Source organism: Paroedura picta, chromosome 2, assembly GCF_049243985.1.
Source record: "Paroedura picta isolate Pp20150507F chromosome 2, Ppicta_v3.0, whole genome shotgun sequence".
Taxonomy (NCBI): domain Eukaryota; kingdom Metazoa; phylum Chordata; class Lepidosauria; order Squamata; family Gekkonidae; genus Paroedura; species Paroedura picta.
This window is the reverse complement of record NC_135370.1, coordinates 179,305,891-179,327,066: the sequence shown is the minus strand read 5'-3', so window position 1 is coordinate 179,327,066 and position 21,176 is coordinate 179,305,891. Positions and strand designations below refer to the sequence as shown.

At 49.3% G+C, this 21,176-nt stretch overlaps 1 protein-coding gene across 8 annotated transcripts in view; it reads right to left on the bottom strand.

Moving 5' to 3' along the window:
• Positions 1 to 21,176, bottom strand: part of KTN1 (kinectin 1) — a 126,405-nt gene that overhangs the window by 13,799 nt on the left and 91,430 nt on the right. For 6 of the 8 annotated variants that reach the window (XM_077323984.1, XM_077323987.1, XM_077323981.1 and 3 more), the window contains 9 exons: positions 18,528 to 18,609; positions 18,369 to 18,437; positions 15,743 to 15,780; positions 14,582 to 14,672; positions 8,570 to 8,656; positions 4,002 to 4,091; positions 2,774 to 2,854; positions 641 to 730; positions 444 to 536 (listed from right to left, as the gene is read on the bottom strand). In XM_077323984.1, the coding sequence (XP_077180099.1) occupies positions 444 to 536; positions 641 to 730; positions 2,774 to 2,854; positions 4,002 to 4,091; positions 8,570 to 8,656; positions 14,582 to 14,672; positions 15,743 to 15,780; positions 18,369 to 18,437; positions 18,528 to 18,609 (721 nt within the window). The remainder of the gene's footprint in view (positions 1 to 443; positions 537 to 640; positions 731 to 2,773; positions 2,855 to 4,001; positions 4,092 to 8,569; positions 8,657 to 14,581; positions 14,673 to 15,742; positions 15,781 to 18,368; positions 18,438 to 18,527; positions 18,610 to 21,176) is intronic. The other 2 variants (XM_077323986.1, XM_077323985.1) reach the window with 1 other exon arrangement.

The following is a 21,176-nucleotide window of genomic DNA, read 5'->3' as shown; positions in this document are numbered from 1 at the left end:
GGTTCTTTTATGCCGCTTTTCTCTACCCGAAGGAGGCTCAAAGCGGCTTACATTCACCTTCCCTTTCCTCTCCCCACAACAGACACCCTGTGAGGGAGGGGAGGCTGAGAGAGCCCTGATATCACTGCCCGGTCAGAACAGTTTTATCAGTGCCGTGGCGAGCCCAAGGTCACCCAGCTGGCTGCATGTGGGGGAGCAGGGAATCAAACCCAGCTCGCCAGATTAGAAGTCCCCACTCCTAACCGCTACACCAAACTGGCCAAAGGTTGAGAAAAGCTGGTGTACGCCATAAAATAATTATATATTTTGACCTTAGCACAAAAATACACAGAAGAACATCGATCCTCATGCTGCAAAGGCAGGCAACATAAAACTGCTCAATGCTGTTTGCCGAATAGAGCCAGAGAGAACACGGCAGGAAGGGCGGAAGGCGTCAAAAATACCTGCTGGAGCTCCTTCTGTGATTCTTCAATCTTTATTTCCCATTTGCTCTCCTCCTCTTCCACGCTCCTCTGTAGCCTTTGCAAGATGCCCTCCTGGGTAAAAAAAAGAGCGTCACCGTTATTTCACGGCTCTCAGGAAGCCGGTGAGATACCGTTTCACGGGGCACGGCCAACCTCGACACGAGGCCCCGCCTTACCGTCTCTGCAAGGACCGCTTTGTACTTCTCACACTCCTGCTGCAGCATGATATGCATCTCGTCCGCTTCCTTCAACTTCTGCTCCATGACCTGGCAAGGGGGAGGAAGGAAAAAAAGCTCTCCTGAACAGAAGACACATCTGGAATGGGACTTCACGGGGCTTCTCTGTTGGATCAAGCTCCATAAGGAAACAGATTGAGGGACCGTTTTGGCCTCCCCCTGTGAAGTCTCCTGCTGTTAAGAGAAATGGTCTTCGAGGTGCTCTTCCTGGATTTAGACTTTGTTCTACTGCTTCAGACCAACACACTGTCCCCACCTGAGTCTCACGACTGGGACTGTCGGCCCTTTGTGGGATTTCAGAAATTGTTTGCAAGCTGCTCAGTGAGAGCATAGGGTGGGGCATAAACATTTGGGGGGGGGGAATATGGCCCAAGGCCCCCCAAAAGGAGCCCCTCAAAAGCTCTGCAAATTTCAGTCAGAAATCATCCTGTGCTTAATTCTCTTCTGCCGAATTTGACAAAACTTTGGCATTCATTCATTCATTCATTCATTCATTCATTCATTCATTCATTCATTCATTCATTCATTCATTCATTCATTCATTCATTCATTCGTGATAGTCCCCAGCACTGCTTCAACCTTCCAATGATCCAAATTCAAGGCGCGACAGAGACAACACTACTGAATCACAGTTTCCAGTTTGGAGTCAGGATGGAGAACTTAAATGTGTGCTGCAGTACCTTCCAGGTCCCCTCTTTACCCAGACCCACCCCTCCTCTGAGCATCCTATCAAATTTAGCATCTTAACACCCACCTTGTGGCACGGAATCTGTCCAGTCTGTTTGAGCCGCAGGGGGTGGACTGGACTGGAGGTGGGTGGGGGGTTACTTGTGATTATTGTGTTTTATTGAGCTTTTATTTTCTGTTGTAAACCGCCGTGAGGCGGCTGGCCTGAGAGTGGCAGATAACAGGTCCAATAATAAGTAAAATTAAAATAACTTAGCGAATGATTGAGCTGTGGGGCACCCTTACTCCCCCTTCCCTCGTGCTTGTGGCTTTTTCTCCTAGCAGTGACAGGCGCATCTGGGCAATACAAGGACAGCTCTGTTCTCTCTCTCTCTGTCTCTCTCTCTGTCTCTCTGTCTCTGTCTCTCTCTCTCTGAGAGCTAGATTTTTACTGCTACTTGGAAAGGGTCTTTTTGCTCCTAATGCCTCCCCCCCCCACCCCCCAATTCCATCAAGGTCAAAAACTGAACATTCTGCAAAAGGCCCCAAGATTATGGAATTTGGGCAATGTGCATCCTTACATGGGAACTCTCTTGGGGGAAGCAGTAAGGAAGAAACCCATTTATTTAGTGACTGATTACTGATTCTGCAAAATTAATGCCAATTCCGATGGTTCAGGGCTCCCCAAGTTTTTGAAGCCAGCAGGCACCTTTGGGAATTTGAGACAGGGTGGTGGGAACAAAACAGCTACCCCAGGAGTCGGAGCCGAGAACCAAAACGTCAGGAAGTGAAGTTAGGAACACGTCGCCATTTCGGGCAGAGGTTCTGCCAGGCAGGATGCCTTTTAAGATGTACATGCTGCTTAAAAATATTTCCTTCTGGCAGACGCACAGCTTACCTTCGGTCGAACAGTAAAAACCCTTGTGTTAAGGCAGCAGGTTGCTCAAAGCAGAGCTGTTGTTTTTAAAATCTGCACATCTCCAGTGGCCAATCAGAAGTCCTGCAGGACAAAGCCCCGCCTACTTTCTCAAAACACTTGGACAGGACTAGGACAGGCTTTGGTGGGTTCCACGGTGCCCATGGGCGCTGTGTTGGGGACCCTCGCCATAGCTGCTCCATGCAAAGTGGTGACCGTTTGACAGTCTGGGAGTTCAACGCCATTTCAGCTTCTGCATCCCAGAAGTTCTGCCATCCCCCCTTCTCCCAATACAGAACTAGTTGCTGTCTCTGTCTCTGTCTGTCTGTCTCTCTCTGTCTCTGTCTCTGTCTCTCTCTGTCTCTCTTTCTCTCTCTCTGTCTCTCTCTCCATCTCTCTGTCTTCTCTCTCTGTCTCTGTCTCTGCCTGAAAGGATCTTTTGTGAATGAAACTGAACTTCAAGAAAATGCAGAAAAGCAGTTTGCACCAACCTTCACCTCCTCCGACCGAGGCGTCTCTCCTGTGTGCTCCCCCACCGCCTTTTCAAACCCTCGCATCCATTCCGCGTGGCCCTGCGGGAGACAGACACAGTCAGCAAAAGCTGCAGACGACCACTGTGGCCCTGCCGAGGTGGGGAAAAGATGAATTAGCCGGCTGCTGAGGGCAGGACGCCGGTCAGCAATTCCCGTTTAACAGCAGCCGAGCTCTTAGGCCACGTGCGTGGCCTGTCTCATCCAGAAGCCATAAAACAAAGAGGCTGGGGCATAAATGAACTAGGGGGTGGGGGGTTTGTCTGTATACGGCAGAAGCCGTCCCTGGGGGGGGGGGGTCCCCAAGTTTGCTTCTTTCAATTGTGCAACGAGGGTATGACCAAAGAGGGTATGAAATGCAAAAGTGAGTCCCTGGAACAATCTAGGGCAGGGGTAGTCAAACTGCGGCCCTCCAGATGTCCATGGACTACAATTCCAAGGAGCCCCTGCCAGCAAACGCTGGCAGGGGCTCCTGGGAATTGTAGTCCATGGACATCTGGAGGGCTGCAGTTTGACTACCCCTGGTCTAGGGCTTTGAAAACTTGCTATAGTGCAGTGGTTTTTAAACTTTAATACAGTTCCTCATGTTGTGGGGACCCCCAACCATAAAATGATGCAAGAGTTCTTTCACAGAAATTAAACCGAAACTGACCAATGGTGTGAAGATCCATGGTTCAGGATTGTATATAAATTGGTTTTTTCCCCGACGGCCATCCTGTCTAAAGCAAGGCTTTATCAATTCTCCTTCTATCTACGTAACAGGTACATCGAGACAGTGTTCGTCTGTCTGGAGCTGTGGAAAAGAGCGAGATCAGCATGGTGGGACAAGAGGCAGAACTGATACCCTGGAGAAAAAACAATTTAAATACAATCATGAACAATGGATCTTCACACCATTGGTCAGTTTTGGCTTAACTTCTGTGGAAGAACACTTGCATGATTTTATGGTTGGGGGTCACCACAACATGAGGAACTGCATTTAAGGGTCGCGGCATTCGGAAGGTGGAGAACCACTGACCTAGAGGTAGGCAATGGCAAGCCACCTTGGAACGTCTCTTGCTAGGAAAACTCTGCCGCTGCAGGGTCAGACTGCTGCCCCTTTACCATCCCCTTTGGGATCCCCTACTAGAAAGGGACCGTCTATGCACAGCTACTGTGGAGGTAGGCAGAGGGCGAGGGCCCGCCTTACCAAAGTGGAAGGAAGGGAGACAGCGGGGAACAACTTCTGCAGGACAGTCCGCGTCTCCTTTTCAACCGTCTCCACGGATTGCTGCCTCTCCTGGAGTGACACAATGGGAAAGAGAAACAGGACGAATAAATACAAGAACACCTGGGTGGGGGGAATCTGGTCAATCTCGCTTCCTAGCAAATTTTGAACGGGAAAACTATTCCAAACAATGCCCTTTGTGCATTCCACAGCCCGAGTAGTTCAGCAGTGGAAGGGGCTGCCTAAGGAGGTGGGGAGCTCCCCCTCACTGGTGGTCTCCAAGCAGCGGCTGGACAGATCCTTCTCCTGGATGCTTGAGGCTGATCCTGCACTGAGCAGGGGGTGGGACTAGATGGCCTGCATGGCCCCTTCCCACTCTAGGATTCTAGGAGTCTAGTTCAGCAGGGGAAGGGGCTGCCTAAGGAGGTGGGGAGCTCCACTGGCCGTCTTTAGTGTGGCCTGTGTGGCCCCTTCCAACTCAATGGTTCTGTGATTCTACTATGGACTGTAATCTATACTTACTGCATAACACTTGCTGTAACTAGGACCCAGCTATGGAAATTGGCATAATTTAATGCGCCATGCAAATACTTGTGCTTAGCTTCAATTCTGCTTTTAAATTTCTGATTGTTCTACGGCCCTAATCCAATGGCACTGTTTATTGAATGGCTAATGTAGTTGATTGTACTGGCCAATTCTGTGCAATCCACCTCGAGGCCAACTGAGAAAGGCAGATGATATATAATGTATCATTTTTATAATCCTTAACACTATTTCACTGCCTTATATATTTGGAAAGCCTCCAGGGAGGAGACTGTCCAGGGCCCTGTCCAATCAGGTCCACCCCTCCAGCTCATACCCTCCCTCCTTGCCTGCTAGAAGCCTTGTGGCTGTGGCCTCCATTGTCACCCACAAGGAGAGAGGCAGCAACAGGCTTTCTGGCCTGCAGGTAAGCTCCTGCTGGGAGGGAGCCGGGAGGGGGGGGGGATTTGCAGCCTCCCTGCGGGCCACAAAACCGTATCACCAGCAGCGCGGGGAGGGGGGGGGGCTTTCCACTCCCTTTAGCCCATTTTTAATATGGGCTTTGATACTAGTTATATAAATAAAGTATGACGCTCTAATCACTACACCATGCTAGATCTTGACACACGATGGATTTAAATTTTACTTTCCCTGTACGCCATTGCACTTCCGCCCACCTTGTACTTTTCCCTCCGCCTCTTCTCCCGCGTTCTGCAGGGGGTTGGACTAGATGACCTTGGAGGTACCTTCTAATTCTATGATTCTGCCATTTCTCCCCAAACCTGCTATAGTCTTTTCGGGAAGACTGCACCCAAGGTCGGTTTGGGAAAGCACATGTGTGGATTGTTAGAATATGCAAGTTCTACAGTCTACATGATTCAACAGCATATGAATGATATCTTATGTGAGGCATCAGAGGAGATGTGTAGTTAGAAGAAGAGCTGGTTTTCATACCCTGCTTTTCTCAACCACAAGGAGTCTCCAAGCGGCTTACAATCCCCTTCCCGTCGTCTCCCCACAACAGTCCTGTGAGGGAGGTAGGGCTGAGAGAGCTATGACAGAGCTGCACTGTGAGAACAGCACTATCAGGACTGCGATTAGCCCAAGGTCACTCAGCTGGCTGCATGTGGAGGAGCGGGGAATCAAACCTGGCTTGCCAGATTGGAAGCTGCCACTTTTAGAACAGAAACTTCCTGGTGCTTTTCAAATAATCTCCTCCAGCATCCTCACCAGCTCAGCTGGAGACGTCCTGCTCCTCTGAGTACACTTCTTCCCTGCTTCTCTTCAGAACAGCTAGTCAGTGTGATGGTTAGAACTATCCCTCTCCTCTCTTTGCAATGTAGTTGTTTCTCTTCCCCATAAAATCTGCCAAAGTGAGCACTGGCTGCTTAAAGAATAGAATTGTTTCTCTTCCCCATAAAACAATTCTATTCTTTAAGCAGCCAGTGCTCACTTTGGCAGATTTAAACTCTGCCAAAAAGGACTGCTAGATTTCCTTACCCCCATCTGTGTCCCCCCCCCCCGTCAAATGGGGAATTCCTGCAGTGGTTTTTCACCTGTCCTCCACTAATTGGGTGAAGAAATATTGCGACAGTCTTAATATGCCGTAGCAAAATATTGACTACAAGGAATTTTTAAAAACCCGGCTAAAAGCTCGCCAGTGGAGGACGGGGGGGAGGGGGGTGGGTAGGCAGGAGGGAAAAGCGCATAGCCAACTGGAAAGGGCAGACTATCAAAATTATTATGATTATTGTATTAAATTTCCATGCAGAAGCGCCATGCTGCCTGGCACCCACCGGAGAACAGGGAAAGCAACCACAAAAAAACCAGGACAAGTCTTTAAGCTTGATCCAGATTGTGGCTGGGTTTTTACAACGGAACACCGATGCCCTCCTTTTCTGTCCTGAAGGCCTTTGGCATCACCCAAGATATTTTCCAGCCTCTTGCATGGCCTAGCTCAGGGGTCCCCCAACACGGTGCCCGTGGGCACCTGCTGATGCCTCTCCAGGTGTTTTCAGAAAGCGGGTGAGGTCAGGTGGGGCTTTTGCCCAGCAAGACTGGCCAAGGAAGAATTGATTGGCTGGGCAGATTTTTGAAAATGTTGCTTTGGCAGCAGCTGCCACTGCTTGGCAAGGATTTTCAGTGAGACTGAAGGCAAGCTCAGAAGCCATTTTTGGCTTGGCACCACGTCCAGCGCCCCGCCCCCCGATGCTGTGTCAAAATTCTCGAGGTGCCCACAGGTTAAGGCAGGGGTAGTCAAACTGCGGCCCTCCAGAGGTCCATGGACTACAATTCCCAGGAGCCCCTGCCAGCATTCGCTGGCAGGGGCTCCTGGGAATTGTAGTCCATGGACCTCTGGAGGGCCGCAGTTTGACTACCCCTGGGTTAAGGGCTCTGGCTTAGCTTAAATAAGAGTTGAGGACGAAGGGCTGTTTTTTATACCCCCCCCCCACTTCATTACCCCAAGGAGTCTCAAAGCGGCTGGCAAACACCTTTCCCTTCCTCTCCCCATAACAGATGCCCGGTTAGGTAGGTGGGGCTGAGAGAGCTCTAGGAGAACTGCTCTGCGAGTACAGCTGTAAGAGAACTGTGACTGGCCCAAGGTGCTCCGTTTTTAAGGACTGCTGCAAACAGATGGGGGAGCTTTGGTTCTGTGCCTAGAATAAAAGCATGTTCACACATCCAATTCGCACAAATACCCCTTCACTTTTTTGAATTCGGCCAAATCTGAAAAGTTTTGGGGACATGCTTCCACTGCCTGAGATGGGGTGAAGAGAGCGCCCACCAAACAGCTGATAATTATAAGTGCACCTTGCCCTATAAATCCCTCCCTAAGCTTGGGGAGAGGTTTAAAGGGAGCCGGCATTGTACTTGAATAAATCTTTGTTGGTCTTAAAAGCTGCTACTCTGGACTCTATTTTTCTTTTGTATATTTAACTGTACTACTGAAAAGACTTGGACTTCAAAAAACTTCATGTCTCTGGTGTGGATTCTGCCCTTTTATTTCAAACTTCAAACTCAACTGGATGCCATGTTTCAATTTTTTATTCGCTTTGGATCAGAATTATTAGGGGAGCGACATGATGTCTTCTCCACTGCCATGTCACTTCTGGCCAGGTCCTTTGAGGCTGCCGGTGGGGGGAGCTTTCTGGGAGTGGGGAGGGGCGCCACGATGTGCTGACATCACCCGGAAATGATGTTGGCATGCCGGAGACATTGAGGGGGGGGGACGACACTCTAGCTTTTGGGCAAAACTCTATGGTAAAATTTGCTTCAAACCATAGAGTTTTGCCCAAAAACCAGAGCATCCCTCCACCCGACGTCACATAAAAACATGCTCTTCCAGTTTAAAGTAATGTGGGGAGGGGGAGGAATTTGAGAAGGGGTGAGGGGTGACCAAAAAGCAGGGGACCCTATCTGGACTGGTATGGTAAACTGTCAATTCACTATTACAGAAAAAGCACAGTTTAAGTTATGATCAGGGCCACAATTAAGCACTTCAGCATTTTCACAGATTTCAACAGGAGAAGGTAGAATGCATGCGTCTCTAAAAACCACTGAGTTTCCTGGCAATTCCTAGAGCTACCCCATGTTGCTTCGGCCTTTTCCCAGGAAGTACAGGACACAATTTCTTTTTCTTGTTCTCCTGCTGCCTAAAGGTTACTCATTCCTTGACTGACAGGTCAGTTTAGCAACCAAGGAAACAGAGGCGCAAGTCGTTGGCGAGATTTTTTTAAAGATGTCGCCACTGTGAAAAGAGAATGCCCAGGCTGGCCGTTCTCACAACAACTGTTCAGGCAGAGCGATCAAACAAAACGGAAAATCAGCATGCGCACAAATCAAACGACAAGTGTAAAAAAAAAAGAAGTAAGAGACGGTTAAGATGACAGGCACAAGCAGAAACGAGAGAGAGAGAGAGAGAGAAAAAGCGCAGTTAGAAGAGAGTCTCTTTAAACTGCAGTAAAAGTCAAGTGCTTTTGCTTGATTTTTAAAGGGCGGCTGTGAGATCCGCTTCTAGGAGGTACAACCTTGGCCGTCTTGGTCTCTCTGTCCTGCAGCAATTTTTCAGTTGAGGCCAATGCGTCCATGGCTTTCCAGTTTTTCTCCCGGAGGTCCTAATGGTTTTTTGAAAGAATGGGTTCAGTTCAGCCAAAAGAATTAAAAACTTCCTCTTTTTTTTTTTTCTTCTGCTTTCAGGTTCAGAAAAGGGGGGGCATTTTTACCGGCAAACTCAATGCCGGGGACTGCAAAAAAAAAAAAAGAACAGACAAGTTCCACCAGCCAGAGGCAAGCGTGACTATGAGGAGAGAGAGTTTTGTATGGGCCATTTTCCAAAAGCAGAACAAAATAATAATAATTTCAAAAACTGCAGATCAGCCACTTCCCCTTTCCTTGGTCCATTTATGAATCTAGGGCTGCAAACTCCATACTTTGACTGCACTTATCAGGAGGAAAAAGGAGAAGTATTCCAGAGCTGACACCACATACAGTTGCGCACGGACGTGTTCTGACCCGGGAAGAGACACCGTTTGAGGCGCATTTAAATTGGCTGCAGAAATCTAGAAACCGCTGGAGCACCTCTGGAGACACCAAAGGGAGAAACCCGCTGGAAGCCTGCATTAGAATAGACCACCTAAAGCAGAACAGGCCACCTAAAGACCACCTAAAGAACAGGCCACCTAAATGAAGGTCATACATCCTTTCAGTTAGGGTGTTGTGCTTAATAGGAAGCAGTACGAGTGCCAACCTCCAGGAGTGCAGACTAAGGGGCTTGGGTTTCAATCCATCTCATCTTGGATCATCTAGTTTTCCTGCTGCCTTCAACTTTTCCTAGCATTATGCTCATTTCCAGTGAGGCTTCTCTTAGCGTGCAGCAAATTCAAAATGTTTCGGGTCCGTCAAGTTGCAGTTACAAACTCTGGTGGAGAAGCCAAGTTAGTCTCCTGCAGTGCACACAAAATGGAACTTTGGGCACCTGGAAGCAGGAGTCCCTAATCTTTCTGAGCCTGCGGACAGGTTTGGAATTTTGACAGGGCTGCCACAAAAGGTGGAGTCAAAGCCAAAATGGCTGCCTGAGGAGGCGGAGCCAAACAGAATACTGCCTTCCTCACGCCTCCTGGAAAGGAGGAGATTCTGAGGGGGGGATGGAACCATAAATTGACTAGAGAGAGCCAGCTTGGTGTAGTGGTTAAGAGCAGAGGCGTCTAATCTGGCCAGCCGGGTGGGTGACCTTGGGCTAGTCACAGTCCTGTTAGAGCTGTTCTCACAGAGTAATCCTGTCAAATCCTGTCTCTCAGCCTCACCTATGTATTTACAGTAGCAACAGTTTCCGTGGGCTAGCTAGATGCAAGTCTAGCTAGAAAATCTAGCTAAGAAAATCTTAGATATCTACAAGATTTTCGGGATATGGCCTTTTGAAAGTCAAAGCTCCCTGTGTCAGATACTTTGACTCTCAAGTTTATACCCTGAAAATCTTGCTGACCTCTGTTCCCAGACTGGCATCTAGCTATTCTTCTGCAGGCCAAGACAGCTACCCTATGGAGCTTTCTTCTGGAGCTATGGAGCCTGTGAAGTGGGTCACAGCAAATGACAGAAAACGTGTGCATTTCTGGTACACCCAAAATCTTTTTTTAGATGCTACTTCCGTATCCATTGTAACTATTGCACTGTAAGTCCAAATGGATCTGGAAGTGTTTTTTTTTTAAGTGTCCTACTCAATTTGCAGCAGAAGCAAGACTTTAACCAGGGGTGGGGATCCCAGTTTGCTGCTTGGCCGCCACGCTACAGGCACTGACTGCGTCTCCTTGAGAGGAAACCACAGAAAATCAACAAAGAATTTCTCTCTGCAGAAAAACCAGCATGCCATTCTTAAGCATATTTTTCAGAGGTTCCTCCAGACAGAAAACGACAGAAGGGTCAGACGGCTGGAGAGAAAAGAAAGAGCAGCATGAACCCACGCTGTTGCTGGCCAAAAGGAAGGCGAACGGCAGAGCAAATAACAGCTTCCATTGCACAGAGGTGGCTCATGGCCTTGGGTTAGAAACCCCAATCTCCCTCTCATTTTCCTTTTTGAGCCTGTGGGCAGATTTGAAATTCTGACAGGCGGCGCAACAAAATGGCTGCCACAGGAAGTGGAGCCAGGCACAAAATGGCTGCCTCAGAAAGTGGAGCCAGGCACAAAATGGCTGCCTCAGAAAGTGAAGCCAGGCACAAAATGGCTGCTACAGGAAGTGGAGCCAGACACAAAATGGCTGCCACGGCTTAATGTCAGTAAAACTGCGGATCCTTGTACTGTGGGGGCAGCTGCTGCCAAAACAGTATATTTTTAACCATTATTCAAAAGCCTGGCGGAACAAAAACTCTACCTAGCCTTGCCCGCTCCTTAAAAAGTCAGCAGAAAAGGCCATGGTGCCTGCGGGCACTGGGTTGGGTACCTCTGGCCTAGCCCAAATAGAGGGATTTCATGGGTCTACAAGCTCTATCAAGAGCCTCTTGTGGAACAGAGTAGTAAGGCAGCATAAATGTTGTCTGAAAGCTCTGCCCATGAGGCTGGGAGTTCGATCCCAGCAGCCGGCTCAAGGTTGACTCAGCCTTCCATCCTTCCGAGGTCGGTAAAATGAGTCCCCAGCTTGCTGGGGGGTAAACGGTAATGACTGGGGAAGGCACTGGCAAACCACCCCGTATTGAGTCTGCCAAGAAAACGCCAGAGGGCGTCACCCCAAGGGTCAGACATGACTCGGTGCTTGCACAGGGAACACCTTTACCTTTTACCTTTACTTACAAGCTCTATAGGTGCACAAGGGTAATACAAGGGTGGAGTCCCGGTGTTTTCATCAGAGGATCCCCCCTTGGTGCCTATTAGACCTGGCTCCTCACTCCCAGCGGAAGATACTTGGCCCTTCGATTGAACGGGGTATTAGGCGAGGGGAATGAGAATTGGAATGCTCAAATAAGAGGTCGTCATCTATATCTACTTATTGTTGGAAGGGGTGTCTTTATGGGGTTTTTATTTTGTGTTAGCCGCCACGCCACCTCTGGAAGAACGGCGGTATACAAATCAAATAAATAAATAAAATAAATAAACAAACTCCTTATAAGGCTTTGGAGGGAGGGCGGACAGGTGCCCATCTTCTTGATCCACCCCCCCCCCCCGAATAAAGCAATGCTTTAGTAAAGTCACACAAACTTCTATTGGTTTGTGCAATCAAAAGACGATGAAATGCACAGGTAAGGGGGGGGGGGAGAAGCCAGGCAAACGGCACATCTTTGCAAAGGGCAGATGACCCCCAAACAGCCCCCTGAGACAGGGGTTGTTTGATCAGCCTCGAACGTTCTAGCCCAAGGAGGTAGGAGTGGGAAAGGGACAAGCCAGTGCAAGCCAAAGTACCTGTGGAGCAGGTGAAATGGAAATGCATAAAAACCATGCGTGGGGCAATGGAAATTGGCTTCTGTAGACGGAGCCATGATATCGTAGAGCACGGGCCTGGCGCACGTTGCAGCTGGAGCAAGTATCCGACAAACATGCGCACGAGGCATCAATGAGTCAGTTTTCTGCCTGAGGACTGTCGCCTAACTGTGGCAGAAAGGCGCTCAACTATCGGGCTGGAGAAGTGATGCCAGATGCATTGCCTTTCAAGTATAGAACCGTGGATTCCTCAATGTGGACTCAGAAGAAAAAAGGAAATCACGAGGCACAATGATATAGTGGTCTTCTCGATATAAGTGAAAAGGTTATAACATAAAGTTTAAATGGTCAAACATATGATCAAACATAAAGAGTTAACCAAAACGGGATCCTAGGTTAAGAGACCTGCTTTCTGTTCTATCTTCATCAGTGGTTGCTCTTCCAATATACTGTCACAGTAGTAGTAGTAGTAGAAGAAGAAGAAGAAGAGTTGGTTCTTATATGCCGCTTTTCTCTACCCAAAGGAGGCTCAAAGCGGCTTACTTTCGCCTTCCCATTCCTCTCCCCACAACAGACACCCTGTGGGGTGGATGAGGCTGAGAGAGCCCTGAGATTACTGAAGAAGAAGAAGAGTTGGTTCTTATATATCGCTTTTCTCTACCCAAAGGAGGCTCAAAGCGGCTTACTTTCGCCTTCCCATTCCTCTCCCCACAACAGACACCCTGTGGGGTGGATGAGGCTGAGAGAGCCCTGAGATTACTGAAGAAGAAGAAGAGTTGGTTCTTATATGCCGCTTTTCTCTACCCAAAGGAGGCTCAAAGCGGCTTACTTTCGCCTTCCCATTCCTCTCCCCACAACAGACACCCTGTGGGGTGGATGAGGCTGAGAGAGCCCTGAGATTACTGAAGAAGAAGAAGAATTGGTTCTTATAGGCCGCTTTTCTCTACCCGAAGGAGTCTCAAAGCGGCTTACAGTCGCCTTCCCTTTCCTCTCCCCACGACAGACACCCTGTGGGGTGGGTGAGGCTGAGAGAGCCCTGATATTCCTGCCCGGTCAGAACAGTTTTATCAGTGCCGTGGCGAGCCCAAGGTCACCCAGCTGGCTGCATATGGGGGAGTGCAGAATTGAACCCGGCATGCCAGATTAGAAGTCCGCACTCCTAACCACTACACCAAACTGGCTCATAATCGTCTGGGGAGCATTTTGCCAATGTGATACTACAACTACTACTACTACTATGACAGTATACTGGAAGAGCAACCACTGACGAAGATAGAACATAAAGCGGGTCACTTAACCTAGGATCCCGTTTTGGTTGACTCTTTATGTTTGATCGTATGTTTGACCATTTAGACTTTGTTATAACCTTTTCACCTATAAACATAGAGAAGACTACTATATCATCGTGCCTCGTGATTTCCTTTTTTCTTCTGAGATGCATTGCCTTGGCATCTTCAGTTCAAGGATCCGGGGGCAGTGGGTGATAAGGCCCGGGATCCTTGGGCCTTAGCAGCAAAGCAGCAATACCACAGTAGACAGACTCCTACAGAGCTTTATATATTCAATCAGCCGCTCTTACTGCTGGAGGAAGGGGGGACCACGGCTCAGTGGCAGAGCATCTGCCCGGCATGCAGAAGGTCCCTGGTTCAAATCCCGACACCTCCAGTTTGAAGAATCAAATTAGGAGATGATGTGAAAGACCCTGGAGAGCAGCTGCCAGATTGAGTAGGCAATTCTGACCTTGATGAACCACAGGGCTCCGGTGGAGGTATTTCATACGATCTCCTGCCTGGTCCTTTCAACTGGAGATGCCGGGGACTGAACCTGGGACCTTCTGCATGCTAAGCAGATGTTCTACCACTGAGCCATGGCCCTGCCCTATGCTCGTCATCCTATAGCTGTCTGTCTCTATCTTCAGGCAGCTTTACAACATGTGAGAGCACAATCTTGCCAGACTACAGCACTGGCTGGTGGGCCAACACTGCCCAAAATCCATCAAGCAGGCGGAGAGCCATGAAAACGATGGGGAGGGGCCATGGCTCAGTGGTACACGATCTGTTCAGCATGTAGAAGGTCCCCGGTTCAATCCCCAGTATCTCCAGTTGAAAAGATCAGGTAGAAGATGATATGGAAAGGCTCCATCTGAGACCCTGGAGAATGGCTGCCCGGTTTGAATAGAGAATCAAAAGAGTGTTATAGCGATATAGCATTACATTGAGAGTGTTATAGCCCTACAGCATTACATCAAAATACTCATCCAGCTTTTTGTACTCCCAGCTTTCATATAAAAGAAAAAAAAATCTCTAGCCCATTCTGTTGCAGAGATATGTCCCCCCCCCCTTTTATTTCTGCAAGGAAAGGGGATAAAGGAAAAAAAAACCTGCGTTGAGCAGGGGGTTGGACTAGACGGCCCCTTCCAACTCTATGATTCTGTGATTCTGTAATTCCAGAATACTGACCTCGCCAGACGAAGAGACTGACAAGGCAGCTGCATGTGTGTTCACGTGACCGGGAGCTTCCTGTTCTACAACTTTCAGAAATTGTGTGGCAGGGCTCACAAGCATCCACTTCTGGACCAGTCTACGACACACCCCCCCCCCCTACACACACAAAAATTTCAGAAACAGTCACTTACGTTGTTCTTTTGCCTCTGCTGCTCCACGGCCTCCTTCATGGCTCCCAACTCCTTCTGCAGACTGGCGATCTCTTGTTCTTTCCCTGTAATGCTGAAGAAGTGAGAAAGTCAGAAGATGTCCGATCTGGACAAGCCTTCCTACCCACTGCGAGGTCTTTTGACCGAAAAAGCTGCAGCCCCGGTGTGTGTGTGTGTGTGTGACCTTTTGCAAGAAAAACACCTAAAGCCTGTTTGCTTAGCTTCCTCTCTAAGCCGTTAGATGCTTCTCTGTACCTTGCTTTAGGATGCTTAGGGCTGATCCTGCATTGAGCAGGGGGTTGGACAAGATGGCTTGTATGGCCCCTTCCAACTCTATGATTCTGTGATTATATGGCCTGTATGGCCCCTTCCAACTCTATGATTCTGTGATTCTATGAACGCTCTGTTTCACATTTTTGCTTGTTCCCTGCTTTCTGTAAACCAGGTTCATCAGTCCAAATTCTCTTGCGCTGTCTTACCGAAGGTCGCACACTGTGGATTGTCTCTGGCTTCCCTTATGCCAAGCTTTCTCAACAGGGTTTCATGAAACCCTGGGGGTTTCCCGAACAAGTAGGAGTTAAGTTCTGTGATCGTGCAGGAACACTGTTCAGTCTTCGAGCAATCTCAGAAGTCGTGTGATCATGCAGAGTTGTGGACACGCCCACCCATGGACCCTCCCCTTCCAACCCCCTCCCAGCCAATCATTGGCCGTTTGGGAGGGTCAACATGACCATGTACGTTCACGTCACCCGATAAATGTGTAACAATTTTTTTAAAATATATTAACAATGAATTAATCCCCACCATTCGGGAAACCCTTCCAGGGCTGTCAAGACGCCCCAGGGACTCACAAAACCCTGGTTGAGAAAGGCTGCTTGAGGCTGATCCTGCGCTGAGCAGAAGGTTGGACTAGATGGCCTGTCTGGCCCCTTCCAACTCTCTGATTCTATGAGTCGTAATAGCCTGTGCTTGGGAAATCCTGTTGGCTCTACAGTGCTACTGGGCTCAAATCTGGCTCTTGTAGACCAACACGGGACCCCTCCCGAAAGCATATTACGGTATGTGTGGCACAACTGCCCTGGCCAATCAATGCTCTGTGCAAAGGTCATGACCCCAAGATTTAGCCACGCCGCCAATACTTACAGCTGCAGGAGCTGTTCATTCTTGTGAGCCAGAGATTCCTGAAAGAGAACAGCACAGAAAGATGGAGAAAGAGAACCTGAATTGCCTTCCTGATGTTATACCGAGTTAAGCAGGCATCCGTTTTGCAGCTTTGAGCTGCACCATCTGGAGGAGGCAGCGTTGTGCTTTGTGATCTGGGGCTGGGATGGGGTTATGACCGGTTCCCACTTGCTGCCAATAAAGGATCACAGGGTAGTTTTCGGAACATGACTGCCTGCCATCCTTCTGCTGTAAGAAGAGGAGAAAAGCTGGGGTTTTGCACCCTGCTTTTCTCTACCCAAAGGAGTCCCAAAGTGGACTTTTCCCCACAACAGACACCCTGAGAGATGGGTGGGGCTGAGAGAGCTCTGAGAGAACTATGGCCCAAGGTCACCTAGCAAGCCTTATATGTCTCAGAGGGGTTTACAATCGCCTTCTCTTCCTCTCCCCACAACAGACACCCTGTGAGGTAGGTAGGGCTGAGAGAGAACTGAGCCTGGCCCCAGGCCACCCAGCAGGCCTCATGTGTCTCCGTGGGGCGTACTGCGACCATCCTCTCCCCACAACAAGCACCCTGTGAGGTAGGTGGGGCTGAGAGAGCTCTGAGAGAACTGAGACTGGCCCCAAGTCACCTGGTGGGCTGTATCTGGAGGAGGACTGGGAAATCAGACATGGTTCTGCACTACCGCCAAGCTGGCTCACCACGCCGAGAATGCGGGCAAGGTATCCTTTTACCTTTCTTCCTCTGTGGAATTCAATATACCACATACAAGTATCCTGGCACTGACTAGACCAGGAGTCTCCAACCTGGCGCCCACCTGGTGCCTTTCCGGGTGCCAGTCAAATGTTTTTTAGGAAGAGGGAGGAGCCAGGAGGGACTTGGCTTCTGACTGGCCGCTGAAGATCTGAACGGTTGCTTGGATTTCCCAAAACATCTCTTTGAGATGGCAAAAGGGTCTTCGTTGTGTGGCTGGAGGTAAGTTGCTTCCTCTTCTTCCTACGGCATCACCATAAGAGAAAGCACCGTGGTGTAGCTGACAAACACAACCACACAACGACCCCCAAATTCCAGGGCTCATATAACAGTGGTCTTCCTTCTTATTCAAGTTGCATGCGTTTTTCTGCATTCATATGCGGCAAGGTTCCAGTATTAAATCCCTCGTTTCACCTCAGTTTGGAAACTATGCTTTTTGCCCTGTGCTGATGGACTTTGCTCTGACAAACCTGAGGTGAAACAAGATATTTAATACCGGAAACTTGTCGTATATGAATGCAGAAAAATGCGTGTAAATTGAATAAGAAAGAAGACTGCTTTTATAAAAATCGTTGAATTTTGGGGTTGTTGTAAAGTTGCGTTTGCCAGCTACACCACTGTGTCTTCTCTAATATTCATCCTGTAACCAGTTGTGAATTTCCTGAATTATGCAAGAGGTTAGGTAGTTGTGAATTTCCTGCATTCTGCAGGGGGTTGGACTAGATGACCCTGGGAAGTACCTTCCATGATTCTATGCTTGTAATTCCTATGGCTGCCTATATTTATTTGCTTGTCCTCTTCTTCCTACAGCATCCCCTACAGCATCTTCCTACAAAGCCAGTTTGGTGTAGTGGTTAGGAGTGCGGACTTCTAATCTGGCAAACCGGGTTTGATTCCCCACTCCCCCACATGCAGCCAGCTGGGTGACCTTGGGTTATTCACAGCACTGATAAAGCTGTTCTCTCAGCCCCACCTCCCTCAAAGGCCTTGATGAGAACCTCAGAAGAACCCTGCTGGATCAGCCTCACCTGCCTCACAGGGTGTCTGCTGTGGGGAGAGGAAAGGGAAGGCGAATCCAAGCCACTCTGAGATTCCTTCAGGTGGAGAAAAGCGGCATATAAGAAACAACTGTTCTTCATCTGCCCTCTTTAAGGGCCTTAGGCAAGTTCCGTTCCTATTATATTGTTTAAGATCACCTAAATTGTGTTAGATTATTGTTGTTTTTGTTTATGTTATGTTAATTAATTCCACGTATCCCCCATGTTGTATGTAAACCGCCCTGAGCCATAAGGAAGGGCGGTATAGAAATCAAATCAAATCACTCAATCATTTAATAAATCAATCTTCTTTGTGCTTGTGCTGGAGAGAGAGGACAGGGAACAAGGATTCTTGCCTCTTACATGGAACATCCCTTGTAGGTTGATTTATTTAGCCTGCAGGCACCATTGCAATTCTGACACAGAACAGTGGGTGTGGCCACAAAATGGTGGCTACAGGAGGTGGAGCCAGCTTCACAATGCCTGTCGCAGCTTCCCTCCAGTCGCACGGGGTAGTCCTTTCTGCTGTAGGGGCAGCTGCTGCTGAAGCAGCTTTCCCAAGAAATCTGTACAGTCAATCAAATCTCCACCAGCCAATCAGAAGCCTTGCTGTGCAAAAGCTCCACTTGGCCCTGCCTATTTTCTTTAAAAAAAACTTAGTGTGCAGCAGGTAAGGGGTCAGCAGGCCTTGCAGTGCCCCCAGGCAGCAAGCTGAGGAACCCCTGGCTTAAAACCACGATGACATCAGCATGGGCACTTACAAAGGTGATACACCGGTACTCAGACACCCTACCAGTCGGTCAGCAGGGGGAAATACCTGTTCTCCATCTGCTTGCTTCATTTCCTGAATCTGTGCTCTTAACAACTGATTCTCCTCCTGTGTAGCCTACAAGGAAATGACGACATGTTAACCGCGGCTGCCCCATTTGTAACACTGGGCTTCCACCCCCCGCGCCCCATGGATGCCACCATTCACCTGCAACTCTTTCCTCTGCTGAGCCGTTTCTTTTCCCCTCTCATCCAACACGGCCTCCATTTTTTGTATTTCCCCTTTCAACCTGAAGACAAAGTTCGGGAGTTATTCACGCGCGGTATTGCGACAGGGATGGGTCAGAGCTGCGGTTTACGGTTACATATTTATAAATGTTGGGGGTCGCACCGAACCGACCCCGCTGGGAGGGACGGTTCTGGAAACAATCATCAAAAGGGTCACAGAAAAGGATAGATTTTTTCTACTCTGCATTCCTGCTTCACAGCTCCTGATTGGGCCCTCCGAGGGTCCATCCAGGGCCAAGCAGCCAATGGGGAGGCGCGCAAAGTGCCTTCCTATTGGCCCCTCACCAGGACAGACCAAAATTCCATTCACCCAGCCCAGTCTGGCTGCCAGTCTGCTCCTGACCACAGCAGGGAGAGGAGGTCAGCAGGGCTGCCAAGGGGGATGAGAACACAGGCTGCGCCTGCCCTTTTTGCCCCAAGGCTGTCCTAACTGTTGTGTCCAACTGCAAATGGCCTCAGAACCCTGACAGAGCTGGCAGGAGGCTGCAGAGTGCCCTCCCTCCCTCCCTTCAGGCCTGCTGCGAAGAAGCCCCTGACCGGCCCTGACTGAGGGGAGGGAGGCCTTTCCAAGAGCAACGCAGGGGAGCCTGAGGGCCTTCCTTTTGAGGGGGGGGGACTTTCCCCTTCTGCCAAACAGTTGCCTGAAAGGGAGGCCACAGAAAAGCCCCTTCTCACTTAAAATACTGCTCTGGCCAGGGGTTAGACACAGCCAAGCCATGTGTCTTTCTTCTTTGCAACTCTCTGCAGATTTGAGGCCACTGCACAGCGTTATTCTGAAGAGGAAACTGGCTCTTTTGTCTACTGTTTCATCTGCACAACAACCCTGTGCAGTAGATCTCAACATTCAACCCCATGCCCTTACAGACTGGACCACTCCTCCCCTTCCTCTTCCCACTGCCAAGTTCTAGCACCCGTTGTGTTCTTGGAGACAACGGGCTTTGCCCCTAGTTTCACAATAAAGACCTTTCTCGACATAAGGAGGACTTGGAAGGGTGACCTTCTAGGGACGTGGGGGTCACAGGGCGGAGCTGATAACGTCAAGCCCATCTCCAAACAGCTCTTGCATGGCTGCCAGACCATTTTAGTTTTTTTAATTATTTCTTAAATTTTTCTAGCTGCCGCTACCGGACCTGCCAGCTCGCAGTGGCTTATGACAGTGGTTAAAACAGTAAAAGATATTTCGGCATTCCACAGGGCCTGCAAAATGGAGCTCTTCCACCAGGTCACCGGTTGAGGCTGGGCAGCAAGGAAGATCAGGGCCCCCCTACATGAGCGGTGGTAGCGATTTACGTCAGGGTCCTCAGTTCAGCCTCTCCCTGCTAGTGAGAGTTTTTACGGAATGATTAGACCGGGTGTGTGCTTTTTGCCACAGCCTCTTGTCTGGTTCTTTTACGGCCTTTTTATTGTATTTAATGGATTTTTATGCCTGCTTTAACTGGTTTATGGGGTTTTAGTCTAATATTGTAACCCGGTTTGAGCCCTCGAGGAGAGGCGGGCAATAACAATAACAACAACAATAACAATATGCCCTAACCCCACCGCCCTATACCAACCCTCACCGATCTAAGTCAGTACTTCCTCCCCTGCTTCCAATCTGCAGATTGTTGTCTCAACGGGCATTCAGTGGAGAGCATCTCGTCTGGCTGGCCTCAACCAAATGTCTGGTGGAAGAGCTCTGTTTTACAGGCCCTGCTTTGACAGCTCCAGCAGGGCCCTCAGCTCTCCCAGGAGTTCATTCCAGCAGGCAGGGGCCAGGGCAGAAAAGGCCCTGGCCCTTGTCAAAGTCAGCCAAACATCTTGCGGGTTAGGGACCTCCAGAATTTGCAGAGTGCAAGGCTCTGCGTGGGACGTAGGGAGTTAGGCAGACCCTTAAGTACACAGGGTTCAGATTGCAGATGGCCTTAACGATCAAAACCAGGACCTTGAACCTGATCTGGTATTCAACTGGTAGCTAATTCAGCTGCCTTAGCACAGCCAGGATATGGGTCCTCCAAGGTGTTCTAGTGAGGACCCTGACAGCTGCATTTTGCACCGGGTCAGAGACAAGGGCAGGCCCACATAGATTCTTAGATTCTCCCGGCTACATTACACACATGCCGTGTGATAAATAAATAATAAGTAAAGCAGTAGTAGAAGAGTTGGTTTTTACACCCTGCTTTTCACTGCCCGAAGGAGTCTCAAAGCAGCTGACAATCGCCTTCCCTTCCTCTCCCCACAACAGACACCTTGTGAGGGAGGTGGGGCTGAGAGAGCTCTGACCGCTCTGCTCAGTGAGAACAGCACTGTGACTAGCCCAAGGTCACCCAGATGGCTGCATGTGGAGGAGTGGGGAATCAAACTCAGCTCGTCAATCAGAGGCCGCCTCTCTTAACTACCACGCCAAGCTTGGATGGGAGACCACCGAAGAAATGAAGGGACACGATGCACAGAGATGCAACGGCAAACCACTTCTGAATGTTTCTTGCCCTGAAAACCCAAGGCGGGTCGCCAAGGTTGCAACCTGACAGCCAACAAACGAACAGGGCATTAATTTGCTTTAAACTATGGGTTCAGATACTAGTTTGTGGGC